A 23887-nucleotide genomic window follows, 5' to 3' on the forward strand; every position below is an offset into this window, starting at 1 on the left:
GACGTGTGTACATAGGTTCACGTTATGTATAGATGTGTGAATGACGAGTGTATGTCTACACCTGCATGAGAAGCATCTGCAGGAGTGTGAGTGGAGTATAAATGGGGGTACACGTGTTTCCACTCAGCAAAAAAAGAAGAAAAGTCCATCCCCACCTCCCATAAGTGGTAGGTCCTTGGAACACAGCAGAGAGGTCACACTCAGGATGTCTCCCTACCCCCAAAAAATGGTCATATTATCAATGTTCCCAGAGGCTCAAAAGACACCTCTGCAAGGACCAGATCTATCACTCTGTGACCAGCAACAGATTAACGATGAACACATCTGAGCCTGGCATGGAGCCACACCTGGGGTCCCCCCAGTGGAACTCACCTCACTCCATGCAGCTTGTTATCCAATCAAGCTCCAAGAAGTCTGGCAAAGGGCCACAAGGTAGACCTAGGTACATCCTAAAGGAGCCAGCACTGGGCAGGGAGAGGCCTGTGTTCCTAAGGGGCCTCACTGAACAGTCACAAAACAGATTGGGGTAGGGGAAACCCCCTCCAGCCAATGCAGGCACCTACCCTTCTGGGATATGTCAGGCCATGGCTCACCCCACCCACCCCCACTCAAAGGAGGTGTGATTAAAAACATACACACAGAGGCTGAGGAGAGCTGAGGAGAGAAGCTGAGGAGCACAGGAAGGGTGGCCTCTTTTATTATCCCAAAATGAAAAGTATTGAAGGCACTTGCAATAACAAGGAGGGAAGAGGGGAGGCGCGGGAAGTCAGCATCCCAGCACAGAGGTAAATCAATGGGCCCCACAGGGTCACCACCTGGTCTGGAGAAAAGGGAAAGCTATAGGGCCGGGTCTGAGGCCAGCCAGGTTATCTAGCTCTACAAAAGATAAAAATCCTACAGAGGACTGGGCAGTTAGGAGCACAAGGGGGCAAGGGGCAGGGGCTGGCAGTCACGAGTTAGTCGTTCTTTAAGAAACACGCTCGCTAGGCAGTGAGGAAGCCCTCAGGTCCCCTGCTGGAAGAGGTCTCGGTACATCTCGATGAGTCGAGCAGCCTCTCGCTGGCCAGAAAGCAGAGCACCATGGGTGGTGGAGTAGTACTTGCGGTGAGTGGCCTCACCAGAGAACAGCACCTGCATGGGCTGGGTAGGGGGAAGGGGAGGTGAGGGTGGAGGAGCAGCAGAGGCCAAAGGGCTTCTTGAATGCCCCAGAACCCTCATCCCTACTACAAATCAGAGAAGAGTGGGCAGGCATCTGAGATGCAGGTATTGCTGCTTCCACAGGATGAGGAACTATGCATCCCACCTGGTCATCTTCCCCTGTTTCTTCCCCAAACATCCAGACCTTGGTTCTTTCTGACCTGAGGCTATTAAAGGTCCAGGCTCTACAGTCTCAAATGCCTGTGAGCCTCTCAGTAGCAAACAGGGCAAGTGGTTTAACCTCCCTAAGCCTTCATTTTTCTCATTGGCCAAATGTGTTTATACCTCCTACTTCTGAGGGTGGTTACAAGAACTGAGTGAAATCATGTATCTAAGCACTTAGAACCTGGAAGAACGTAAGTATTTGATAAAGTCAGGTGGTGATTTAACAAACCTTTATGGAGCCCCTATCAGGGTCCAGGGACTGTTCTGGGCACTTGGATGATAAAAGGTGAGCAGGCTGCTGCTTTGTGGTGCTTCCATGCTGGTGGGGAAGCCAGACGTGAAACCCAATTACTAAACAGCAGTCATACATGACAATGGTAGGTGTTTGGGTGAGGTGCCAAAGGCTCAGAAAAGAGGCCTGGGGATCCCACTAATTTTCCCAGAGGATAGGACCTTTGGGCCAATTGTCAGAAGATGTTGGATGAATAATTAGGCAACGAACATTCAGAGAAAAATAAGATGGGGGCAAAAATGCATCCAGGGATTTGTATAGCCAGGGATCAACTTGGAGAAAGCAGGCCCTCAGGGTGAGGTCCAGGTAAAGTTCAAGTTCTCGCATCTCAAGCCTGCATGTGTGAACTTTCTCCCAGTGCCTTTCAAAGTGCAAGTGCCAAGGCACCAGCTGTGAGCCTGACAGAATGCAGTTTTTAATCCAGCAGCTCTGGAGGGTCACTGCAGATCTGGGGGTGCTTTTCTAATAAGTTCCCAGATGAAGCTGCATCCCACCAACAAGGAACCCATAGAGGTTTTTAAACAGAAAAGGTGGTGGGAAGGATGTTGTAGCTAACACCTGTTCCCACATCCACCCTTTCTCCTCTAACTCCTCAGTAATAAAGTCCTAGTTTTTAACTGGGCCAAAGGTCATGCCAAATAAAAATGATGTGGCCCAGCCTCTCCATAATCAAGGTGTGGTCAAGTGGGAAAGTTCTGGCCAATGACATGCAAATGCATGATTGCTTAGAGACCCATGCCTCAGCCCCAAGGGATTTCCTTTTTTGCCTATCTGCCTTTCCTTCTCCTTCTAGCCTAAGATGCAGACGTTAAAAGCCAGAGCCTCTGCACCTCTCTTGGACCACAAGGTGGTCCTGAAGATGAAAGCCAGTTGCTAATAATACTAGGTCCTGATGTTTATCTCCAGATTTCCTTTTGTGTGATGGAAGTAAACTTGTTTTGTTTAAGTCAGTTATTTTTGTTTTATTTTGCTTTTTTACATGCACTAGTCCAGAGGCAGGTGACAAGAGGTTTGTTTTTTCACAAAGATGGCTATGGCAGTGGTAAGGGCCTCTCTGAAGACCTCTTTCCTTTCTCCCTCTGAACACAGCAGGGCTGACACAGTGCACCTTGCTTGAATGAAATTTCCTGCACCAATTACTCCAAAGAATTGTTTTAAATTTAATTCTGTGGGGGTTTTAACATTTATTATGTGTACACTTGGTTGGGAACACTAAAAATCCACTTTTAGGGAGCGAAAATATGTATTTCTTTCAGATTTACTTTTTTTAGTGTACATGTGACATAATTTTGGGGTAAGCACTTTTCTTAATTTTATTTTCTAAAACATGGTGGGAAAACATGTCCATTGAATCTGTGCTGTCTAACAGAACATTCTATGACACTGGAAAATTCTGTAGCTGCATAATTCAATATGGTAGCCCCTGGCCACACGTGGCTATTAAATTTGAAACGTGACTAATGCAACCAAGGAACTAAATTTTTAATTTATTGATTGAAATTCTGGTTAATTTAAACCAAATGTAGCTAACAGCTACCATATTAACAGAATGAAATGGCTCAGTTTTTATCAACCCAAGAAAGCATTTAAAGTTTCAATTTGATTTCATTTTTTTCTTCCAGATGTTAAGTGCACATTGTCTTATTTCCTCTTTCATTACAGGTGCTACTCCACTGCTGCCTCACTTTAGCACCCCTTAGTGAACACTACCCGATACCCTTCCTCCACCCGGACCAGACACACACAAAATACCCACACCCCAGCTTCCAGGCCTCTCGCCAAACACATCCCCACTCACCGCTGTCTTAGAGCTCTCAGTGTAGGGCAGGGGCTTAGCCAGCTTCTCCACATCTGCCCCACTTGAGCCCACCTGTGTGTATGAATAAGAACCTCGGAAGTAGGGGTTACTACCCCAGGCTGAGCGCAGGATTCGCCGAGGTTTTGGAATGTTGGGGTTCCCTGTTGGGGAGTCAGAAAAGTCAAGAGGAGGAAGAATAAGAAAGAAAACTGCATACAGAAGACATCCCAGAATGAACAACTCCACCCCACCTCCAGGGCTCCAGGAAGATCAGGCTGCTAGAGAAGGTACTGAGCGGGGAGAAGGAGGGAGGCAGGCCCCCTTATCACCTCCTGGTGACCCCCAGCAAAACATTCCATCTCTTAGAGTCCTAATTTTCTTATCTTAAAAATAACTACAGGGGCTGGAAATGTAGCTCAATTGGTAGAGCGCTGGCCTAGCATAAGGTGGAGGATTCAATCCCCAGCACTGAAAAAAAATTACAGATAATCATATTTCCCCTTCTAAAGTCAGAGGTCCTGTGAAGTTCTGGGAATAAGTGTAGAAAATGTTTCACTAAAAGAATCAGAGAGCAAAACACAAATCTGACTCTTAAGAAGATCATGGGAAGGGAATGGGCAGTGATGTCCCAATTTTTGCCATCAGTCCTTAGAAGGGGAAAAGATACAGTGTCCATTGAGTGTTTCACACTCTAAAGTGAGAGTGTCAGCAATTTAGGAGCCAGAGGCTGAGCTGGTGCCCTGTAGTGGCTCCCTGGGCCCACAGCTATCTCGGTTTCACAATCTGGGGAGGGGAGAGCTACCAAGGGCCTAGCAGCAGATGCTGGCTGAGGAAGGGGCCAGGTGGGAAGGGCGGCCGAGGGCACACCTGTGAACTGACGCAGCATCTCGGTGCAGATCTCAGCCACCGCCTCGTCATCGCACTTCTCCATGACGAGGGCCTCCTCTCCGCAGATCCAGCCGCTCAGCACGTGGCCATAGCGCTCTGGCGGGTAGAGAACATCAAAGCCACAGATCTTGCGATACCAGAGCTCCGGCGGGTAGGTAAGGGTGCGGCTCTCCGCCTCGTCCTCCCACACGAACTGCAGGCTGTTGCACTCAGGGCCCCAGAAGGGTTCCTCAAATTCAAGGAAGATCTTGTCTGTGGTGCCGATGCCCAGGCGGTGAATGGCAGCCACCTTTTCTGTGGGCAGGCTTGGCTGGAAGAAGCTGGTGTACTGCCTCTTGAGCACGCCCAGCGACACCGTCACGATCACGTGGTCCGCCGGGATCACCTCACAGTCTTCACACTCCACCATCACCGGCCACCGCTCATCCTCATCCCATCTGCCCCCCTGGGGACCCACTCCTCTCTGACCGACCTCCCCGGTGTCATGATTATGGTCGCCCTCGACCCGGGGCTCAATCTCAGGGCCCCGAGGGCGGGCTGAGGCCTGGTCCCAGTGAATGCAACGGACTGGTTTCCCCAACTGAATGACATGGGCGGGGATGCCCTCAGCCAGCAGCTCGACAACCCGCATGAATCCTGAGGGAATGATGTGGTGGGCACCGGGGATCTCCGTCCACTCCCCAAAGGCGCTCAGGGATACCTCGTCCATGCTGTGTGAGCTGCTCTCACAGCTCTCCACCTGTGGAAAGACCCAGGGAGAAGTCAATGACACCAGAGCCAGGCCAGGCAGGGAACAAGAGCTCTGAGCAACACAGCCCTCCTCAGACCCAGGCTCCCCAGAATCAGTCTTCTTCACTCTAACACCAATAGTGAAGATACCTTCAGGTACTGCTGGATCATGGCAAGCTTCAGGCGCTTGGTGGCCTCCGGGTCGTCAGGGTCATCCCTGATGCGATTGCGCACCTCCTCCCGGGTGAACACCCCCACGCTGTTTTGACTCTCAGCGTTGACTGGTTTACCATGCCGGAAGAACTCCTGGGTCAAGTTATAGACCTGCCAGAGAGACCCCAAGAAACTCACACTCCCTCATTGTACCTCCATCCCAAATGGAAGGGGCCCAACTCCAAAGTCATAGCTACCAGGAGGTTCCCTGGATGTGCTGAGCTCTTGGCCTCTGCATGAGGTAGCACCCCACTAAGCAGGCTGGGATGGCAGGCTGCTCTAGGCAGCCAGCCTCCTCACCTCAGAAAGGTGGCATGGATTCAGAGGCTCTGACTGAGGTTTTACTTGGAATTGAAACATTTGGCACCTGTACAGTCTGGGGGAAAGAAACCACCCCTTCAGAGGCGCTGTACAGGTCTACAAGGGCTCCACATCCCACTAAGAAACAGGTCTGCATACACCCTCCTTTTCCAAGAACCAAATGCATAACCCTTTCCCTGTCCCCTGCCCCAGCATTTCTGTTCTGCCCTTTCCCAAGAAAGCAGCTTGCAGCTGTGGCTTGGCCAGTGTGGCAGAGGAGAGGAGCAGAGGGACCCTGAGATCTGATCACTCCGAGATGCCTCCTTCACCTTGCTCAGATCCACATAAAGCATGACCTTCGTTTGGGTCTCAGATGCATGTGGAAAAAAAAAGAGGCAATGCAGAGGGGAGGGATGAACACAGAAGGGACATCTCAAGGAAGCCCCAGCACACCAAGGAATGGAAATCATTTTGTGGGCACATTTCAGCAAGAACTCCAACCCACATCTCAGCAATAGTGACAATCAGTCCCTTAGAACAGAGTCCTTCTGCTCATCCCCTGCCTGTCTGATATATAACCTCCACAAAACACTGGGCAGTTTTAGGGAGCTAAAGAAGGAAGCCAACCCTGGGCAGGCCCCAACATTCACTCAACACACATTTATTAGGCTCCATGTCAGACACAGGTTGTAATGGTGAGCAAGAAAGAGTCCCAGCCCCTGCCCACTCAAATTATAGAGACATTCCATGACAGCTGTTCTTATAGGACATGCTATGATAGAAAAATACCCAGGTGTTGTGAGATCAACCCAGCCCTGAATAGTTGAGAGATAGGCAGGTGGGCATTGGGAAAGAAAAGCAAAGTGCTTTAGGCACAGGGAAGAACACAGCCAGAGAGGGACAGGGAGCCAGGGGGAGAGATGGAGATGCACTCAGGAACCTTACTGTGGATTAATCTTGCCAGAGGGAGCAATAAGGAGAGAGACTGTTCAAGAGATGACTCTGGAAAGACAGGCAGGGACTGGGACATCAAGGACTAAGACTTAATCCAAAACCCTGGAATCACGAAAGTCTGTGAGCAGCAAGATGGCATAATCTCCCACCCACTACTGTCATTCCCGGACACTAGCAAATGTGGGCTCCTGGCTGAACATCTGCAGCTGAGTTGATTAGTGGTGTGTTTCCTTTCCTAAAGTGAGTTCAGATTCGGTCAGCATATATCTGTGGGAACAATGTCTGCCCTGCACCCGAGCCCTGGGACAGGCCCTGGGACCACAGAGTCAAGGGAGGGAGGTGGCAAAGCTTACTGATGTCACCACTGCCCACCCCCACCATTCCACTCAAGGGAAAGGCTTGTGCACAAGATAGAAACATGAATTAAACATGTCTCCTAAGTATAACTTACACAGAAGAAAATGAGTTAAATTGTTCATTTGTCCTCCCTGCAGTCACAAGATACTGGGTGTTTGGCCTTAAGTGGAGTCCTCAGAAAATTCCTCATGGAATCCTCAGCAAATTCCTCACATTGGATCACTGCCAAGGAGTCAGGCTCTCAACTGCCTCCCCCTCCCTGGGGTTTTTCCTTGAGTGATTAGCAACATGGTAGCCAGTCCTTAGCTCATGTTGACTAGTGGCCAAAACCCAACTGAAGACTAACAATTGCCTGTCTATATGATTCTTTGTATCAACCACTGAGGAAGACAGCTTTAACTTAAAACACAAAATAAGAGTTTGTCATGTGGGTAGTCTCCCCCAACCCCATTATTAAATAATGGCTTCTTGATATGACCCTGGGAAATGGGACATATCAATGGTAGCTAAAACTATTGACCCACTTGGCCTTTTTTTTGATACCACTGAACCACATCCTCAGCTCTTTTTATTTTTTTATTTTGAAACAGGTTCTCACTAATTGGCTTAGTGCCTCACTAAATTGCTGAGGCTGACTTTGAACTTGAGTTCCTCCTGCCTCAGCCTCCCAAGCTATTGCAATTGCAGGTATGCACCACCATGCCCAGCTACCTCAATTCTAATTAAGCACTTTTCACTGGGATCTCATTTAATCCTTATGACACTATGAAGTAGGTACAACCATGTCCTTTTTACAGATAAGAAAAATAAAGATCAGAGAGATTCAGGCATGATGGCACATGCCTGTAATCCCAGTGGCTTAGGAGGCTGAGGCAGGAGGATCTCAAGTTCAAAGTCAGTCTCAGCAAAAATGTGAGGCCCTAAGCAACTCAGCAAGACCCTATCTCAAAATAAAATATAAAAAAGGTATTGGGATGTGGCCCAGTTGTTAAATCCCCTGGGTTCAATCCCCACTTAAAAAAAAAAAAAAATTACATAGCTAATAAATATTAGAACTGGTATTTTAATCAAGATCATCTTCCCCCAGAGACTAAACTCTATATGATTCTACTGCACAAATTTGTTCATTTGTTAAAAAACATAATACATTCAAATAAGCAGCCCTTCAAAGTCATCATGTTTGGAAGCTGCTTATTTTATAGAACCATCCTCAGGCAGAGCGTCACAAGCTGAGACCACATCTCCTCAGAATGGCCTCTAGCAATGGTTAACAGCTACACAAGGAAGTCCTAACCTCAGGGTTAGGCCTCCTCCTTCAGACCCAAAGCATCACCACTCAGATTGATAAATTGATAACCTACTTTATCTACCATATTTTCCACAAATGGGTCACAGAAGTTGATTATGGTTTTTTCCTTTTTTTTTTTTTTTTTTTTTTTGGTACTGGTAATTGAACCCAGAGGCACTTTACCACTGAGCCACATCTCTGGCCCTTTTTATTTTTTATTTTGAGACAAAGTCTCACTAAGTTGCTTAGGGCCTTGCTAAATTGCTAAGGCTGACTTCACATTTGCAGTCCTCCTGCCTCAGCCTCCCAAACTGCTAGGATTACAGACATGCACCACCATGCCCAGCAGATGATTTACTTTTAAAAGAGCAAGGGTCAGGGATGTAGCTCAGTGGTAAAGCATGTGTCTAGGATGTGCTAGTCTCCAGGCTCAATCCCCAGTGCAGGGGGGCAAAAAATAATGTCATGGTCCTGAAAGTCATTCTCAAGATGCATCCAAGAGAATCGAAATGTATCCCTTTGTTTACAATAAAAATAAATTTAAAAAAAAAAGATGCATCCATGCTTGAAGCATTCTCAAGAGCCTGGGAATCAGGGTGCAGACCAGGAAGGTCTATTTTGAGGAATACTAGTCCTTATCTGATCATTAATAATCCAACCTCTCTGCATTGAGTGTAAACACATAATACCATGTAACTGCACACAACATACCCTGCCAGTGCCTACAGAGAAAACTGTGTGTGTCCCTGTCCTCCACACAGCAGGGACTTCCAAAGCAAGAGATTAGAAAATGTACAGCAGGTGCTTGCTGGCCCATTTGCTGTCCTGGATGGAGTAAAAAGGGTCATTACATTACAAATGACAGGCTATCAGAAAACAAGGTCTATACATTACCTTGCCTGTTCAGTGCAGTTCACAGCACCACTGAAAGATACTAAGAACATTAACAATTTTTTTAAAACCTGAATAATTCAAGGATGTATGCCATTGCTACTTCTAACATTGGACTGAGATACTAACCAGTGCAATGAAGTAAGAAAAATATTCTGAGGCTATGCACCCAATACAGTAATCACTAGACACTGTAACAACTTAAAATTAAATACTTTGCTTCTCAGTTATAACAGCTACATTTCAAGTGCTCAAAAGCCATATGTGGCTAGTGACTACCATATTTGATAGTGTAGATCTAAAGTATATCCATCACTGTGAAATGTTCTATTAGACAACACTGATCTAAGGATTACAAAGGAAAAAGACAAAATTCTCATTTTCATGTAGTACCTAAAATTCCAAAATATTCATAGAATATAAACTAGTATATTAATAGTTACATTATAGAATACAAATTAGTATATTAGCAAATACATTATTAGATTTAAAATTCATCAAGGAAGTTAAAATCAATATATAAAAATCAGTTCTACTGTGTACTGGGAATAATTAGAAAATAAAGTTTTCAAAAACTGTAAGTTTTTAAAGTATCCAAAAACCAACCACAACAAACACCACCACCCAAGCATCTACTAATAAAACTAACAAAAGATGTTTAAGGCCATTTTGGAGAAATATTTAATCATATGCATCAATATTGACTTGCCTAGTACCTCTCCACTAATTATTTACATTTTATTCTCAAACTGTCCTGCCTCTCCAAAGATAGGGCCCAAGGTGTGCAAAGACACATGACCAGGATCATAGAAGACCCCAGCAGGTCTCCAACTCCTCCCACACTCCCCATGCCCTGTTGCCTACCCAACCCTCACCTCGTTGTATAAATCGCTGAATTCCTCAACCACGTCCTTGGGGATCCTGCGGCCGTGGTTGGTAAGGTAGCAAGCCACCCCATTCTTGGAGTAGAGGCTGATACGGCCCACGCTGCGCTCTCCATCAGTTGTCTCTTCCAAGAGGCCATTGGCTTCTGCTAGATGATAGATAGGATTCCCCTGGGAGCCATGGATCCAGGTAGCTCCCAGCTCAAAGGTGGCGTGTCCTAACGGTGACAACAATAGGCCCTTAGAGGGACAGGGATTTCTTCAGAGAGGGCCTGAACACTTCCTCCTCTTCTTCCTCCAAGAGAATTCTCCCAACCCCCAAAGCAGAACAAGAAAGGGCTCAGAGTCCCCCTTTGAAAACCAACCAAAGACTTCAGGGAAAAGTTCCCAGTGAAACCCACTTTACAGGTAAGAGAAGAGCCACCCTGAATGATTCAGGGTTGGACCCATTAGAAGGAAGGCTCTCATTTTTCCAAAATAATACCAGATTCCAGACCCCCTTCCTCCCGGGTGCCTCCCTACTCGGAAGGAATACCATGAGTTTCTGGGCACATTAAAGCACCAAGATCCTCATCCAGCCGTATTTCAACCTCTCAATACCACCATCACCCCAGAGTCTAAGCCCTTCTCCCAGACAGAAAACGGATCCTTCCCAAGGGGGTCTAGGGCAGAGACAGGGCCAACATTCCAGTTTGGAAGAATCTTCCCCCAGAGAAATCTAAAACATACCTCCAGGGAAAAACAAGCCTTCTAATCCTTTAGCACAGTGGGTAGGGCCTGAGAATCTATTTGATGTGGGTGGGTGGGGTCACTCCTGGGTCCAAGTTGGGACAGGCCTGGGAAATGGTTCCATTTTTTTCCCCAGTCAAGGTACTAGACCCTCTAAGACAAGCTGCCTCTGTGCCTGAGCCTCAGTTTCCTCTTCTGATGCTTCAAGGACCATGGCACATTCATTTCCTTCCCTGCCTAGTTCCCAGAGAAGTTGAAACAATGCAAAGAGAAAAGACAGAAACATCTTTGGTGTTTTGTTTTTGCAGGCTAGTTCAAGATATGTATGGTAAATTTCTTGCCAAAATGATCACAATAATCCATCCTATCCTTCTGCACACACCCCTTGGCAATGTGACTTTGCCATTTCTCCCATCAAGAGGTGGAGTCCTTTTCCCCTCTCCTGGAATCTGGGCTGGACTCATGCCTTGCTTTCATTAGTAGAATATGTTGAAAGTGATATTTGTGGCTTCAGAGCCCAGGCCTCAAGGGACCTCATGGCTTCTACTCTCACCCTCTAGAATGTGACAACCACCAGGGAGAAGAAAACAGATTTATCATACTGGAGACACATGCCCAAACCAAAAACCTATGCCAACCACCAGGCATGTGGGCAAGGCCATTTTAGACATCTTAACCAACCCCTGATTAAGCTGCCAGATAACTGCAGCCATATGGGGGAACTAAGGCAAGTCCAGCAAAAGACCCACTTACCGGAGTCCTGCCAACATTTCCAACCTGCAGAATTTGAGCAAATAAAATGATGCCGCTTTAAGTCATTACATTTTGGGGCATTTTGTTATATGGCAATAGCTATCCGATACATTCTAACAAATAGCACTATTACTCCTCACCCTAAGAACTAAGCATGTACTCCTCTTTTTCATGTCTCCTCTTTCCTTGGTTGCTTCTAATTAAATCAGCAGTTACTAAAAATAGACTTGTACACATGGACATGCCAAAAACAAGAGAAAATGCAACCTCATACCAGAGCTAACAAAACAGAATTTCCCGGTGTCTCTGGAAGAGGCAGGAATGTATGGTTCCCTTTGACCAAGAAAAGTGGTCAGACTGAAGAGCACCAATAGCTGAAAACCAAGTGCCCTGCCTGCAGAGGTACCCGGTGGTCACTAAGGCCATTCTACTACTAACCTTCCTCCAGAGCCTTAGGTTTTGGGCTCCCCCAACTGTCTGGTCTGCTGTGAGTTCCCAATGGAAGAGGAAAGCTACCAGCACTCTGAGGAGGGACCTGAACCCGTCCTAGGACACAGTAGGGAGTTACAAGTCACACCATCCACTGTGCAGTCCTGACACAGGGCACCTTTCCTGCCTCCAGATACTCATCGAAAGCAGGAAGAGATGAGAAGTTCAAGGTCAATGTTCCACCTCTATCCCCAAGCTTTGCACACAGCAAGCCCCCAGTTGAGGATGTTGCCTGCCCTCTCCCACCTGCCCTTTCTGTTTCTGTCATCCTTGTCTCTATCATCCATGCATCCAAAGGGCACCAGACATCATTTCCATGCCAACCTCACAGACATTTAGTGTCCTGGGAACCTCTGGCCCTCAATCCCTGCTCTCACCACTGACAAGTTCACAGCTACCAATTCCCACTGTGGCAGGTCCAGCTGCAGCTAGGTTTTCAGGCCTGCACATCTGTGCACACACAACAGTCACACACACCCCTTGCTCTAACACATGCTCCCCCTTTCTGGCAAGGTGCCAGCTCCATCTTCTCACGTTCATCATTCCATACATACTGCCCCTCCTTCTTCTCTCTACCTGCCCCACGGGGCCTCCCTCCCCACAGCAAGCCTTCCCACCCAAGCATCCTCTCAGCCTCCTGCACCCCATCTCTCCTGTAGTGCCACCTTGTGCCAGCACTTTTCTGTATGAGTGTGAATTCACACATCATGATTGAGAGCTAGCCCCAGGCAACAGTAAGGTGGGTGAGCAGAGGTGGAAGGGGATTTGGGGCCCCTTTGTAGGTAAGGTGCAGGTCTTGAGATTGTCTGAGAGATGATCCGTTTGGATTACAGATAAGGAGGACCTGTTTGCATGGTCATGTCTCAGATCTCAGCTACCATGACTGGGCCATTTGTCTTCTTGTCTTCTGTTTCTGTGTCAGACGCTGAACATCTCATCCAGACTGGGAAATCAGATTGGAACTGCCCTTCCCCAAGGCTCCCAGCCAGCCAGCCAATCAGATGTTAGTTAGCAAAGAGTCCCAGAGCTTCCATGGGCTGTCCCAGGTTTAGAAGTCCTTTAGATGGTACTCTCATCCTCACTGCCAGCAGACACTACAGTGTGTGCCAGGGGAAGAGGGATGAAACTTTACATGTGCCTTCCAGGCACTGCTCCAGGGAAAGACTATTAACTCTTTCTTCTACAAGAAGAGAGAGGGTCCCCGGGTATCCTCAACCTCTGCTGGTTATAAGCCTGACGACCTCCCTTCTGAGCAAGTGAGCACACAGGCTCTGCTTGTCCTTGCCAGCTAGGGTGGCAGAGACATAAACACACATGAAATCCTCTAGAGGGTTTATGCCATCCACAGACTGCAGGCCACCATGTGTGCTCTCAGTGGGTCATCTTCACGGTCCCAACCCACTTAACCCTGCACTGGTCAGACCTCCACAATGACTGCAAAACCCTGACCTCCAGCCGATTTCTGTAGGACACCTGGCAAAATCTGCCCACTCCAGAATCAAATCTTTTACTTGGCTGCTTCCTCCAAGGTCGTCATTATCTGCAACCTGAATAGACCTTCTTCACAGACAATCCTAAGACCCACACATCATCCACAAGTATGAAGGGAAGGCCCCAGATCCCTTCCACTTCTGCTAACCTAAGTTTCTACTGCCCTAGGACTAGCTCTCTTAGTTACAATACACTAATTCATACTCAGAAGTTAATGACTGGGCTGGAGTTGTGGCTCAGTGGTAGAGCACTTCTTACATGTGTGAGGCACTGGGCTCGATCCTCAGCACCCAAATAAATAAATAAATAAATATATTGTGTCCATTTAAAATTAAAAAAAAAAAAAAAAAGTTAATGACTCATAGAAAGTTGAAGAATTCTTCTTCCTGCTGCACAGCAACTAGCCCACCCAGTACCAAGCAAATTTGCTTCTGGGTGTCCCCTTCCTCCTGAACACTGTGAATCCTAGCACCAAGCTAGCATTCTTCAAAAATACAGGTTAGAATCCCACCTTCTCCCCCTCTGTGAAGGACACAAAGGAAACTTCTAGAAAATACTGACAGGTTACATGAAGAAACAGTTATCCCAAGGAAGGAGCTAAAATAATGAGATTTCAGGCAGGGCCACGGGTTAGAAAACAAAATGTGACCCAGGGAGGTGCTGCTCTGGGGTAGGTAATGCTTACCAAGTTTCACACTCTGCACGCGGCCTCCAATGCGGCTGGAAGCCTCAAGCACAGTGACATCTGTGAAGCCCTGCTCCAGAAGTGCTTTGGCTGCAGCCAGGCCAGCCAAGCCAGCGCCGATCACCACCACACGAGGCTGTCCCCTTCTCCGAAGGCCACGACTGAGAGGGTCATCCGCACTGTCGCCACTGGATTCACAACTTTGCATACCGTCCGCACTCACCTTCTAGGAACCTAGGGGGAGGGGTGTCACAGCTCAGCTGCCCCAAGGACACACACAGGCTCCCATCACACTCTGCTTCCAGAGGGCACTGAATCTTACCCTCCCTCTCTGAAGACCTGGACAAGAAGAGTCACCTCTAAAGGATGCATGGTGGGAAGAAGGGGTAAATGTAGGTAGGAGGAAGAAAGGAAGTAAAGAAAAGAAGGGAAGGATGCATTTGGGGTTCCCACCAGGAAATGGAGCCCATCCTAAGTCCCTGATATCCATCAATTTCATCCCAAATTTGTTAGTGCCTCTTTCCTATTCACAGGCCCCCAAAGTGGAGGCAAGTGATGGCCAGTGAGGAGATGACCAAAAAAGCCAAAGTCAAGAGACATTTACCATGAGCTGTCGATCCTGAACTAGCTCAGCCAAAAAATGGCTGCTGTGGTCCAGGATGTGCCAACCCCGGGATACTCACACCAACCCTAGAAAGCTCACACCAATCCCAGGATGCTCACACCAACCCTAGGATGCTCACACCAACCCCAAAAAGCTCACGTCAACCCCAAAAGGCTCACATCAACCCCTGGAGGCACACACTAACCCCAGGATACTCACCCATACCAAGGATATTTGCACAGGCCCCAAGATACTTGCATAGATTGCAGGATGCTCACACCAACCCCAAAATGCTGACACCAACCCCTGGATGCTCACACCAACCCCAGAATGCTGACACAACCCCTGGATGCTCACACATACCCAAGGATATTTGCACAGGCCCCAAGATACTTGCACGGATTGCAGGATGCTCACACCAAGTCCAGGATATTTGCACATACGAGGATAGACACTGCTTTCCCTCCCTTGCCTGCCTGGTATGTGCGTGTTTCTTTCTCTCTCTCTCTCTCCCCCCCCCCCCCCCCCCACTCCTCTAGGCTTTCCGTTGGTCTTTCACAGTCTCAATGAGGTGGCAATTTGGTGGGAAGGACAAAGTCCCACCCTCCCTCCCCCTGAGAAAGTGCCACGAGGCTGGTGTCCATCAAGCCTCTGCTATTCCGGGTAAATTTTTTTTTGCCCAGCCACCCAGCCCCTTGGTCACCACAAAGCAGCAAGGAGCCCAGGAAACAGAGGACCATGAGGACCCGTGGCACCAGAGGCCAGACATCAAATTGACAGTTACACTAAGCCAGCTTGTTCAGAGACGCCAGACTAGAGGAGCTGATGCTGGGAGGCTAAGAGGGTGTTTGAATCTGCCCCAGAAGACACAGCTTCTCTATTCCCAGAATGATCGAGAGGGTTTGGAGGTGTCCATGGATAATACTCTTCAGTCCTGATCCTATCTCTGTTCTTTCCTTGACCCAAACAATTTCTATTCCAGTTGCCTTCACTGAGCTTTGATAACAGAAGTTGCAGAATCTAATAGTATCCAGAATCTAACAGGGGAATAAACTCAAGTATAGGAAGCTGTCTGCAACTACAGTACAAATAAAAAACTGTCACCCACACCTAAGAGCTGAGTATGACCCTTCCCACTGCACATCAATCCACTGCTAAGAATACAACCAAGAAAAGTAGGGTATAGTCCACCAAATAAATGTGTTAAAGAATGTTCCTAGCAATTTTTTCTAATAACAACAACAAAAAAAAAAACTAGAAAGAACCCAAAGGTCTATCAGCGGTAGAATAGATATATACATTGTGAATATATATATTCACCCAATTGAATATTCTTCAGCAATAAACAAAACGGAACTATTTGATACTTTCAACAACATAGATGTACCTCAAAGACATGACATTGAGCAAGTGGCCAGAGACAAAAGAGCACATACTGTATGTTTCACTTACACAAAGTTCAGGGAGTTCTGTGAAGACAGAGATCAGAAGAGAGGTTGTAAGGGAGGAGAGGTGACTGAGAAGGGTCCAGAGAGAACTTCCTGCGTGGAGGGAATATATATCTTGATTTGAGTGATAGTTACACAGTACACAAATAAAGACTCACTGATTGTATACTTAAGATTTGTAAATGGGGCCTGTAATCCCAGGGATTTAGGATGCTGAGGCAGGAGAACTGCAAATTCAAGACCAGCCTTGGCAACTTACTGAGGCCCTACCTCAAAATAAAAAGTAAAAGGGCTGGGGATGAAGCTCTCTAGTTAAGAGCCCCCGGGTTCAATCCCCAACACCAAAAAAATTTGTGTAACTTACTATAGGTATGTATGTCTATCTCTGGATATTCACTCCTGCCCTCCAATCCATCCACCAATGGATCAAAGGCTGGCACGCTGACTTCCTTCTCTGCATATCCCAAGGTCTGGTCACAGTTTTCCATTCTACTTGGAATGGTGTCCTTAAATATCAATCTCAGCAGAGTGGTCTTTTTCAAAATATGCTCAGGCTGGTAAGCTGCTCTTTGTACTTCTCTCCACCTACTCCACCTGCCCACATGATGCTCGAGCCTGGATGGAAATGACCCACCACCTCCTCACTCTGAATCCCGGACCCCTTGACCACCCTCCAAACCCTAACACTCAGATGAACCCACTCAGGGCAGAACCGATTCCCTAGAGGGCCAGAAGGTGGCGCCCGAGGCCGTAACCCCTCACAGGCCGTCTCCACTTTCAGGAACCAGGGGCTCCCTGCCTCCCGTCCAAAAGAGGCTGTGACCCCGCTTTCCCAGGGGATGATGCCAAGGTTGGTCTCAGGGCCCTTGTTCATCCCTCCTCTGTCCCTGTTCCCTTCGCCTCCGATCCCTGATATGCTAGGTCCTCCTGTCTCTCAAGTGCCTGGGGTCAGAGGCAGCTCTAGTCATTCCTCCCCTCCCCTCCCCCAGGTTGTCCTTCCTGCCGTCTAAATTTAGAGGTGAGGATGTGGCCGCCTGCACGCGCCAGGGGACTGGCGGGCAGGCAGGGTCAGGGATGATGCTGCCGGATGTCTGCCAGCCGAGCGCGGACGCTGCGTCAGGTTTGTAAATACGCGGCGTGTTGCGGAGGGCCCAGCGCCAGCTGCGATGACGCCACCGCTTCCCCGGCACCCCGCGACGACGTGGCACTGCTGCCGGCCCCGCCCCCATGCCCCAGCTCCCCAGGCCTGGGGGTCTCCTGCCAAGCCGCCCCCCGCCCCCGCCAACCCCCCCCCCGGGTCCCCACAACTTCTTTTATACCATTAGTGGGTAAGATGGACGCAGTGGTTCTCAAACCTCACTGGAACTGCATCTTGAAAAGCTGCTAAGGGGTCCAGGGTGTAATACGGTTAAACGAAGGTTCCTGGTGGGTTATCCTATTTCCCATCAGGCTCCCTGGGGCATTGCCTCTGAAAACCAGGGAACTGGGTAAGCTCCTTCCTTGGGAAACCTGGATGGGGGAGGCTTGCTGCCAGTTACCTGACCTCCTGGTTTCCCCCAGGTATGGCCAGATTGTCCACTGTAGAGACAGTCAAATAAGGCACTAAGTAGCTGTCACAAGATCGTCAGCATTCTCAAGGGGCTCATGCAAGAAACGAATTTGTCAGGTTCTGAAGCTACATTACAAGCAGGCTGTTTCGGAAATGGGTTCTGGATTGGACATGGGAAATGCTGGCAGGCACTGTTTTTAAGATGAATGCAAAAAGAACCCCCAGTTCCCATACCAGGTCTCAAAGAGACTTTGAACACACAAAGGTATCAGGCATGGGGTATCAGGTGGAAGCAACTCAAGTTAACTGAAGACCATATGGTTCCCCTGTACCCTTGACCCTCACAGCTAACCCCACAGTCCTGGTCCTCCACAGGCCTTGTTCTAGACCAGTCCCATCAATATTTGTGCTCCCCAAAAGCGAGAGGAATGCCACACTGCCCACAGAGGGCAGGGGGATGAATCTTCCCTGTGGTCCCCCTTATCCCACAGGTCCAACTGAAAAGAAAGGACATCCAGGAACACCTACTGTGTGCTAAAGGCTCAGGTGGACCTTTGAGACTTTGTTGTCTCCAGCAGGGGAGGGGAGAGAGCAACTTGTTTTCTTGTTTTCTCTTGGTCTGTATCACCTTCTTTTTGGATTTTTTTTTTTAATAAGAAACTGCCTAATTGAGGAAGAAAATCATTGAAATGGTCCTCAGTGCCTGCCTGTCTTTTTCTCGACTTCGGTAAATAAATAAATAAATAACATCCACTCCTTGATCTGTATGCACAGGAGAAACAGGACACCCTGTACTTTCCACGCAGATAAAGGAGAGAAGAAAAAAAATGCTGGCTCAGCCGGGCAGGGAAAAGGAGGAGGAAGCGGGGGAGGGGGGAGGAGCAGGGCAATAGACACTTGCCATCTTGCTGCTGCTTCCATGGCAAAGGGGGGGGGGGCACCTGGGGCATCCTGCCCAGTGCCTACATTAGGGCTCCCATGTCCCCAAGCAGACCAAGCCCCAGAGCCTTAAGAAATCAGGCCAGCCAGGACATGAGTACCTCCCACCCCCATTCAAAATGTCCCACTGCCTCTCCCCACCACTTCTCTAACCCACAGGCCACAGCCACCCCCTGCTGCACAGGGTCAGCCACCCTGAGTTGACCTGTCCCCAAAGCCAAATTGGATGACAGGGGCAGCAGAGGAAGAAGAAATAAAAAGAAGAAAAACCCTGTCCAATGGCAGGGTTGTCAAACATAGATAAGAACTAGAAGACCAGGTGAAACTAGGGTGGGCATTAGCAGCCAAGCTTGGCCCCTCCTCCTCCATTCAACCCCACATTCTCCAATTTCATTGTCACCCAGAAATTAACCCGGCAACAAGTGCCTCCTCATGCAAATACTGGAGGCATGGTTAGTCCTGGTCTCTAACACCTGACCCTGCTGAGTCTTCCTGGAAATGTCCTGAAATGAAAGGGGGACAGGGCACATCTCCTTGCACTTACCCCATCAATCACTGGAGCACTGAGCAGTCCTGGGGCTCAAAGCTGGAGGCATCCTTAGTGAAAGACCCTCCTTAACAGTTGGGACAGGCCATGTCATACTGACAGCCCAAATCTCTGTCATTTCCAAACCCAACTTCCCCCAAGAGCCTCCTCTCTCAGCCTCACCAGTGCCTGGTCTCAATCCTCCAGCCTCATCTTCACAAAGACAAGTATGCCCAGGCTTCTCGCAGTATGATCAAAGAATACAATTCAGCAATTCATCAAGCATCCACTTCATGACGGCCGTGGGGAAGCCCTTGGCAGGTCAGCCCTTTAACTTTCTGGACCTCGGTGGACTTTCTGGCTTTGGTTCCCACTCACAAGACACCTGCCAACATACAGATTCCCACCTCCCCAGCCCAGACAGCCCACCTAAGGACCTGTGGAAAACCCCCTCCCTCGCATGTGTCAGAAGTTGGTTGGGTCTTCCTAACACAGATGTGCCCTCGTTAGGAGTACTGTGACTGTACATACAGTATGTGACTGTGGGGTTGTATTGCTGGAACCAGGTCTGCTCCATTACTGTTTTCCAAAGCAGCAGTCACCTTGAACTGTGAGTTTCTCACACTGACTCTGTGCTGCAACAGCCCCCAGTCAGCCCCCAGAGCACCAGAATCTCATCCAGGAAATTGTTGCCTAGAGTCTCAGCAGTGAGGCTGTTGCCCTATATGGTCACTGAGTAGGGCCAGGTTCCAGGCTGGACTGGCCCCCAGGTAAGCATGGTCATGCCCAGTGAGTCATCCATAGGAGGGCCAACCGCCCAGCTGGGTGTATGGCATCCCTTCTTCCTCAGTGTTGGCACCTGCCTCTGCCTCACCCAAAGAGTGGCTACTTCAACAAAAACAATGCCAGCAGGAGCCAGGCTCCTAGGTACCCACATCCCTCCTCAAAGACACCCCTCAAAGATACACAGAATTCTACACATCCCCGGGCCCTCTGAACATAGGTCACATAGGTCAAGTGTGCCTGTGCCCTGTCCTTTTATTAGGGCCACCTCAGGATGAATTTCCTAATCCATTTCCAAGAGAAGGGTAAGACCCTAAGGAAACAGGCCAACCTGTCACTTTACTCCCTTGGGGTCTAGGGCTGAACCAGCTGAACCCCTCCAAATGGACCATGCCTTCCAACCAGAGGCTTTTCCCTCCTCTAAGCCCCCACATTTGCCCATGAGAGATATGTTACACATGGGAGACATGTCCCGGGTACCCTAAGCAGCAAAGGTCGGCTCACCTGCGCCCTCCCCAACCAACCTTGGTGACTTCACACCTCTCCTCCCAACAAATATATTGAGTGCCTATGGGCAGCAGCCCCTTCACCTTCCCTCCAGGGACCCCCTTTCTCCCTCAAGCTTCTAACACAAGGAGAGGGAGAAGGATGGAAGCCAGGGGCTGGCCCAGGGAACATCTTTGGACTGCCTGTCAGGTCTGTGGAGGGATTTGGATTCTCAAGTCCCCCCAGACAATGCAATTATTCTTCCAATGTAAAAAATGCCCAGAAATCCCAGACCAGCTGCTTTGCACAGCAGTGCAGACAAAGGGGCTCTGTGTCTACAGCAAGGCTCCTCCCACCCCTTCACCCCAGGGAGGGCCCCCCCCCAACTACTCCCAGCCAGACCCTCCCCAGCCTCCTCATCCAGGCCAGTGAGGAAGTAAAAGAGGCAGGATTACTGAGCCAGACTTGGGGGAAAAGCACAGGCAATCTTTGAGCCCAGAAGACAGGAAAGGAAAGGGAAAAAACACAGGCCTAGGAGCCTGGAGACCTGGGCTAACGTTCCAGCTCAGTATCTTCCTTGCTTTCCAGGTGACCCCTAGATCATGTCTGTCCTTCTCTGAACCCTGCTTGACCAACACCTCTGAACTCACCCAATGACACAGCATCTGTATCCTGCTTCCTGGACTCACCTGACTTAGTCCCATCCAATACCTGAAGCCTCCTTTAGTCTTCCAAGCTTCCCCATCTATAAAATGTCAGAAGGTCCAGCTACCTGGCAGGACTGGTGGGAGGATTAAATGACATAACACAGGTAAACATTATGGCCACCTGCAAAGACCACCTGAGAGGGGAGGGAAAGGGACAAAGAGCCCTTAAAAGGCCAGGATAGGAAGTCAGAATCACCTCTCCAAGGGCCCAGAACTCCATTTCATGGAGAAGAACCCCAACCTTGATGGGAGCTCAAAATCCAGCCTCAGTCTTGGTCCCAACCCCAGTATCAGACATCAATCAAGTACCCCACAACCTGCATTTGACTGAATCCTAACCCAATAACTCAGTCTGAACCCCACAACACTGATTCAACCTGACTATCCTACCCAGCATTGAGCATGAGGCGGCACCAGAGAAGATAGCCAGTAGTCAACTCCAAGTTCATGAACCAGAAAAGGCAGAAGTGCCTCATTCCGCAGACCACCAACCACTAGCAGTGTCCTCTGGCCTTCACAGGCCAAAAAAAGGGGAAAGGCTCCATCTTTCTTCCTGGCACCTGGACTTCTCTCCAAGCACAATGTCTTTGTTACCCACATCTCTTCCCTAAATGTGTAAAGTCCCTAAAAGCACAACTGTAAAAGGCTTTGTAAGCCTATTCAGAAGGAAATAGGGGAGTCAGGGGCCCTTGGCAGGCCTGTGCTGCAAGGACAGAGGCAGCCCTTAACTCAGTGCATGGGGACAAGAATCAAATGCTCCCCTTACCCCGGGGAACCAGTAGGCAGGACAAGGAGGCACACTGGTCTCTATTCCCTGGATGTTCTGCAAGGCAGAATAGGCCTGCAGACAACCCAGGTTAATTGTTCCAGGACCTTCATTCCCGGGAGGAATATAAATAATTGTATAGCTCCCTGCAGGGACAGGCCCAGGAGACTACTCAACTAGAAGCCTAGTTGTGGGTGGAGGGGGAAAAGTTTTGGAAGAGGCCATAGAAAGGATAGGGTTTTCCTGATGGACATAAAGGTCCCCTCAGTTAGAGACTTCGATGACTGTCACCTTGAGAGAGACAAATAGGTGGAGTTGAGCAGAACACAGCCTGGGGTTGCAGTTCTTCCTCCCACACTCTGACCCCAACACTTTTACCCCAAGCTCCCCAACCCGGCCCCCTACAGAACCCACCTTCAGCAAAAATTAGTGAGTGGACTACATTCAGACAACACATCAGATCAGGGGTTGGTCTCCGTGTCTTCTGAACGTCTCCTACAGACCTTTCAAATTCTGAATCAGCACTCCAGTTTAGCTTCTATCTCCAACTCCAGGCTGCTCACTCCACACCCTGATTTCCCATCTTCGTGAGTGTCTGTGTGCAGATGTCCTGGCTGGCCAGAGAGGGAATCTCCTCTCCACAAGAAGGACCCACCCCTGTCCCTATACAGGTCCCAAATCTTCCAGAGGCATGCAGGCACCATGCCCTCTCAGCTGTCAGGGCCTAAGAGGCTGGCTACACCACTCCTGGCTAGTTCTGTGGAAGATCAAATTACCCTGACGGCAGCCTTTGCCACTAACCAGTATGGTCTTGAAGAGTTCATTAGTACTTGAGTCTCATTTTTCCCATCTATAAAATGGGAATCACCCTTACCCTAAGAAAGGACAGCCCTGACCCCAAGCCCATCCACAGCGGCTATGTCTCCAGTCTCCTGCAGCTCTCTAAGCAACTCTCAGGATGAGGCCATCCTGGATTTCCTCCCTCTGAGAAGGACTTCACACCACAACTCTGAGTTCCCCTCCAGGAAGTCATCGACCACACGTGTAAGAGACACCAGAGAACCAGTCACTGCCCTGGTGATTATATTGGTGCAAAGCTGTCCTTGGTGATGACAGACCAGGCTATAGGCAGAGGAGGACCAATAGAAGATGGTGCTCACAGCCACTTGCTCCCCTAGAAAAAGGTCTCTTGACAAGGCTAAAACTCAAAGAGGAAAAAAACAGTCTCAAAACAAGGGTACCAACTCTGTTCTGAGATGCCCAAGTCACTGCATTCCCAAGGGAACCCCAGGAAGATAACATCTTTCTCACACACACACAATCACAAAAGCACAGTTCTTTATGTTTCACTTGATGACCCAATTGAATAAATAAAATAATTGATTTGATGACCCCTCCTTATAGCACCATGGTCTCCATGAAGATCCTGGGGTCTGATTACTTGCTTTTGAACACCGTGGTTTGAATCTCCACCACTTATTAGATAGGAACTAAGACTCAGTTTCCTCATCAGTAGAGGGTTGAATGTGACAATGCGTGCACAGTGCTTACCCCAGAGCCAGCCATGGAGAAGCAATGGCTCTTATATTAACCTATATGGCCCAGTCTGTATACTAATGGCAGTTACCCCAGCGAAGACAGGTCCAGGTGAACAGATGTGGGTGGGAATGGGGTAAATCCAGCAGCAGAGAGGTCAAAGAGCCTCCTGCATGATGACTGCACAGCAGGACTGTCAGGCCTCAGAGAGCCGCCCCACCTCACCCACAGGGACACTGCTACGGCAAGGGAGGAACAGAGCATTAGGAGAGAAAGATCAGCCCAGGATTCCCCTTGCTGGCTGCACTTGGACCAATAAGGCAAGGGTTATAAAGATGTAAGTGCAACTCTAGGACAACCTGTGTGGCTGCCACCTTACAAGATTAACCCCAATGATGCTTCTCTCCTAGTAATCACACCCTAGTTTGTTCCCTCCTCCC

At 48.8% G+C, this 23887-nt stretch overlaps 1 protein-coding gene across 3 annotated transcripts in view; it reads right to left on the minus strand.

Annotated features, from left to right (window-relative positions):
* Positions 1-645: 645 nt before the first annotated feature.
* SMOX (spermine oxidase) overlaps positions 646-23887 on the minus strand; it is a 37332-nt gene continuing 14090 nt past the window's right edge. For 2 of the 3 annotated variants that reach the window (XM_079129103.1, XM_079129104.1), the window contains exons 2-7: positions 14104-14337; positions 9948-10174; positions 5220-5393; positions 4320-5079; positions 3453-3613; positions 646-1140 (exon numbers count right to left, since the gene is read on the minus strand). In XM_079129103.1, coding sequence (XP_078985229.1) covers positions 1003-1140; positions 3453-3613; positions 4320-5079; positions 5220-5393; positions 9948-10174; positions 14104-14311 — 1668 coding nt within the window. In that variant the 5' untranslated portion in view covers positions 14312-14337 and the 3' untranslated portion in view covers positions 646-1002. Of the gene's footprint in view, positions 1141-1591; positions 1682-3440; positions 3614-4319; positions 5080-5219; positions 5394-9947; positions 10175-14103; positions 14338-23887 lie in introns of all 3 variants that reach the window. The other variant, XM_079129105.1, reaches the window with a different exon arrangement.

Source organism: Sciurus vulgaris (assembly GCF_902686455.1).
Source record: "Sciurus vulgaris genome assembly, chromosome: 2".
Taxonomy (NCBI): domain Eukaryota; kingdom Metazoa; phylum Chordata; class Mammalia; order Rodentia; family Sciuridae; genus Sciurus; species Sciurus vulgaris.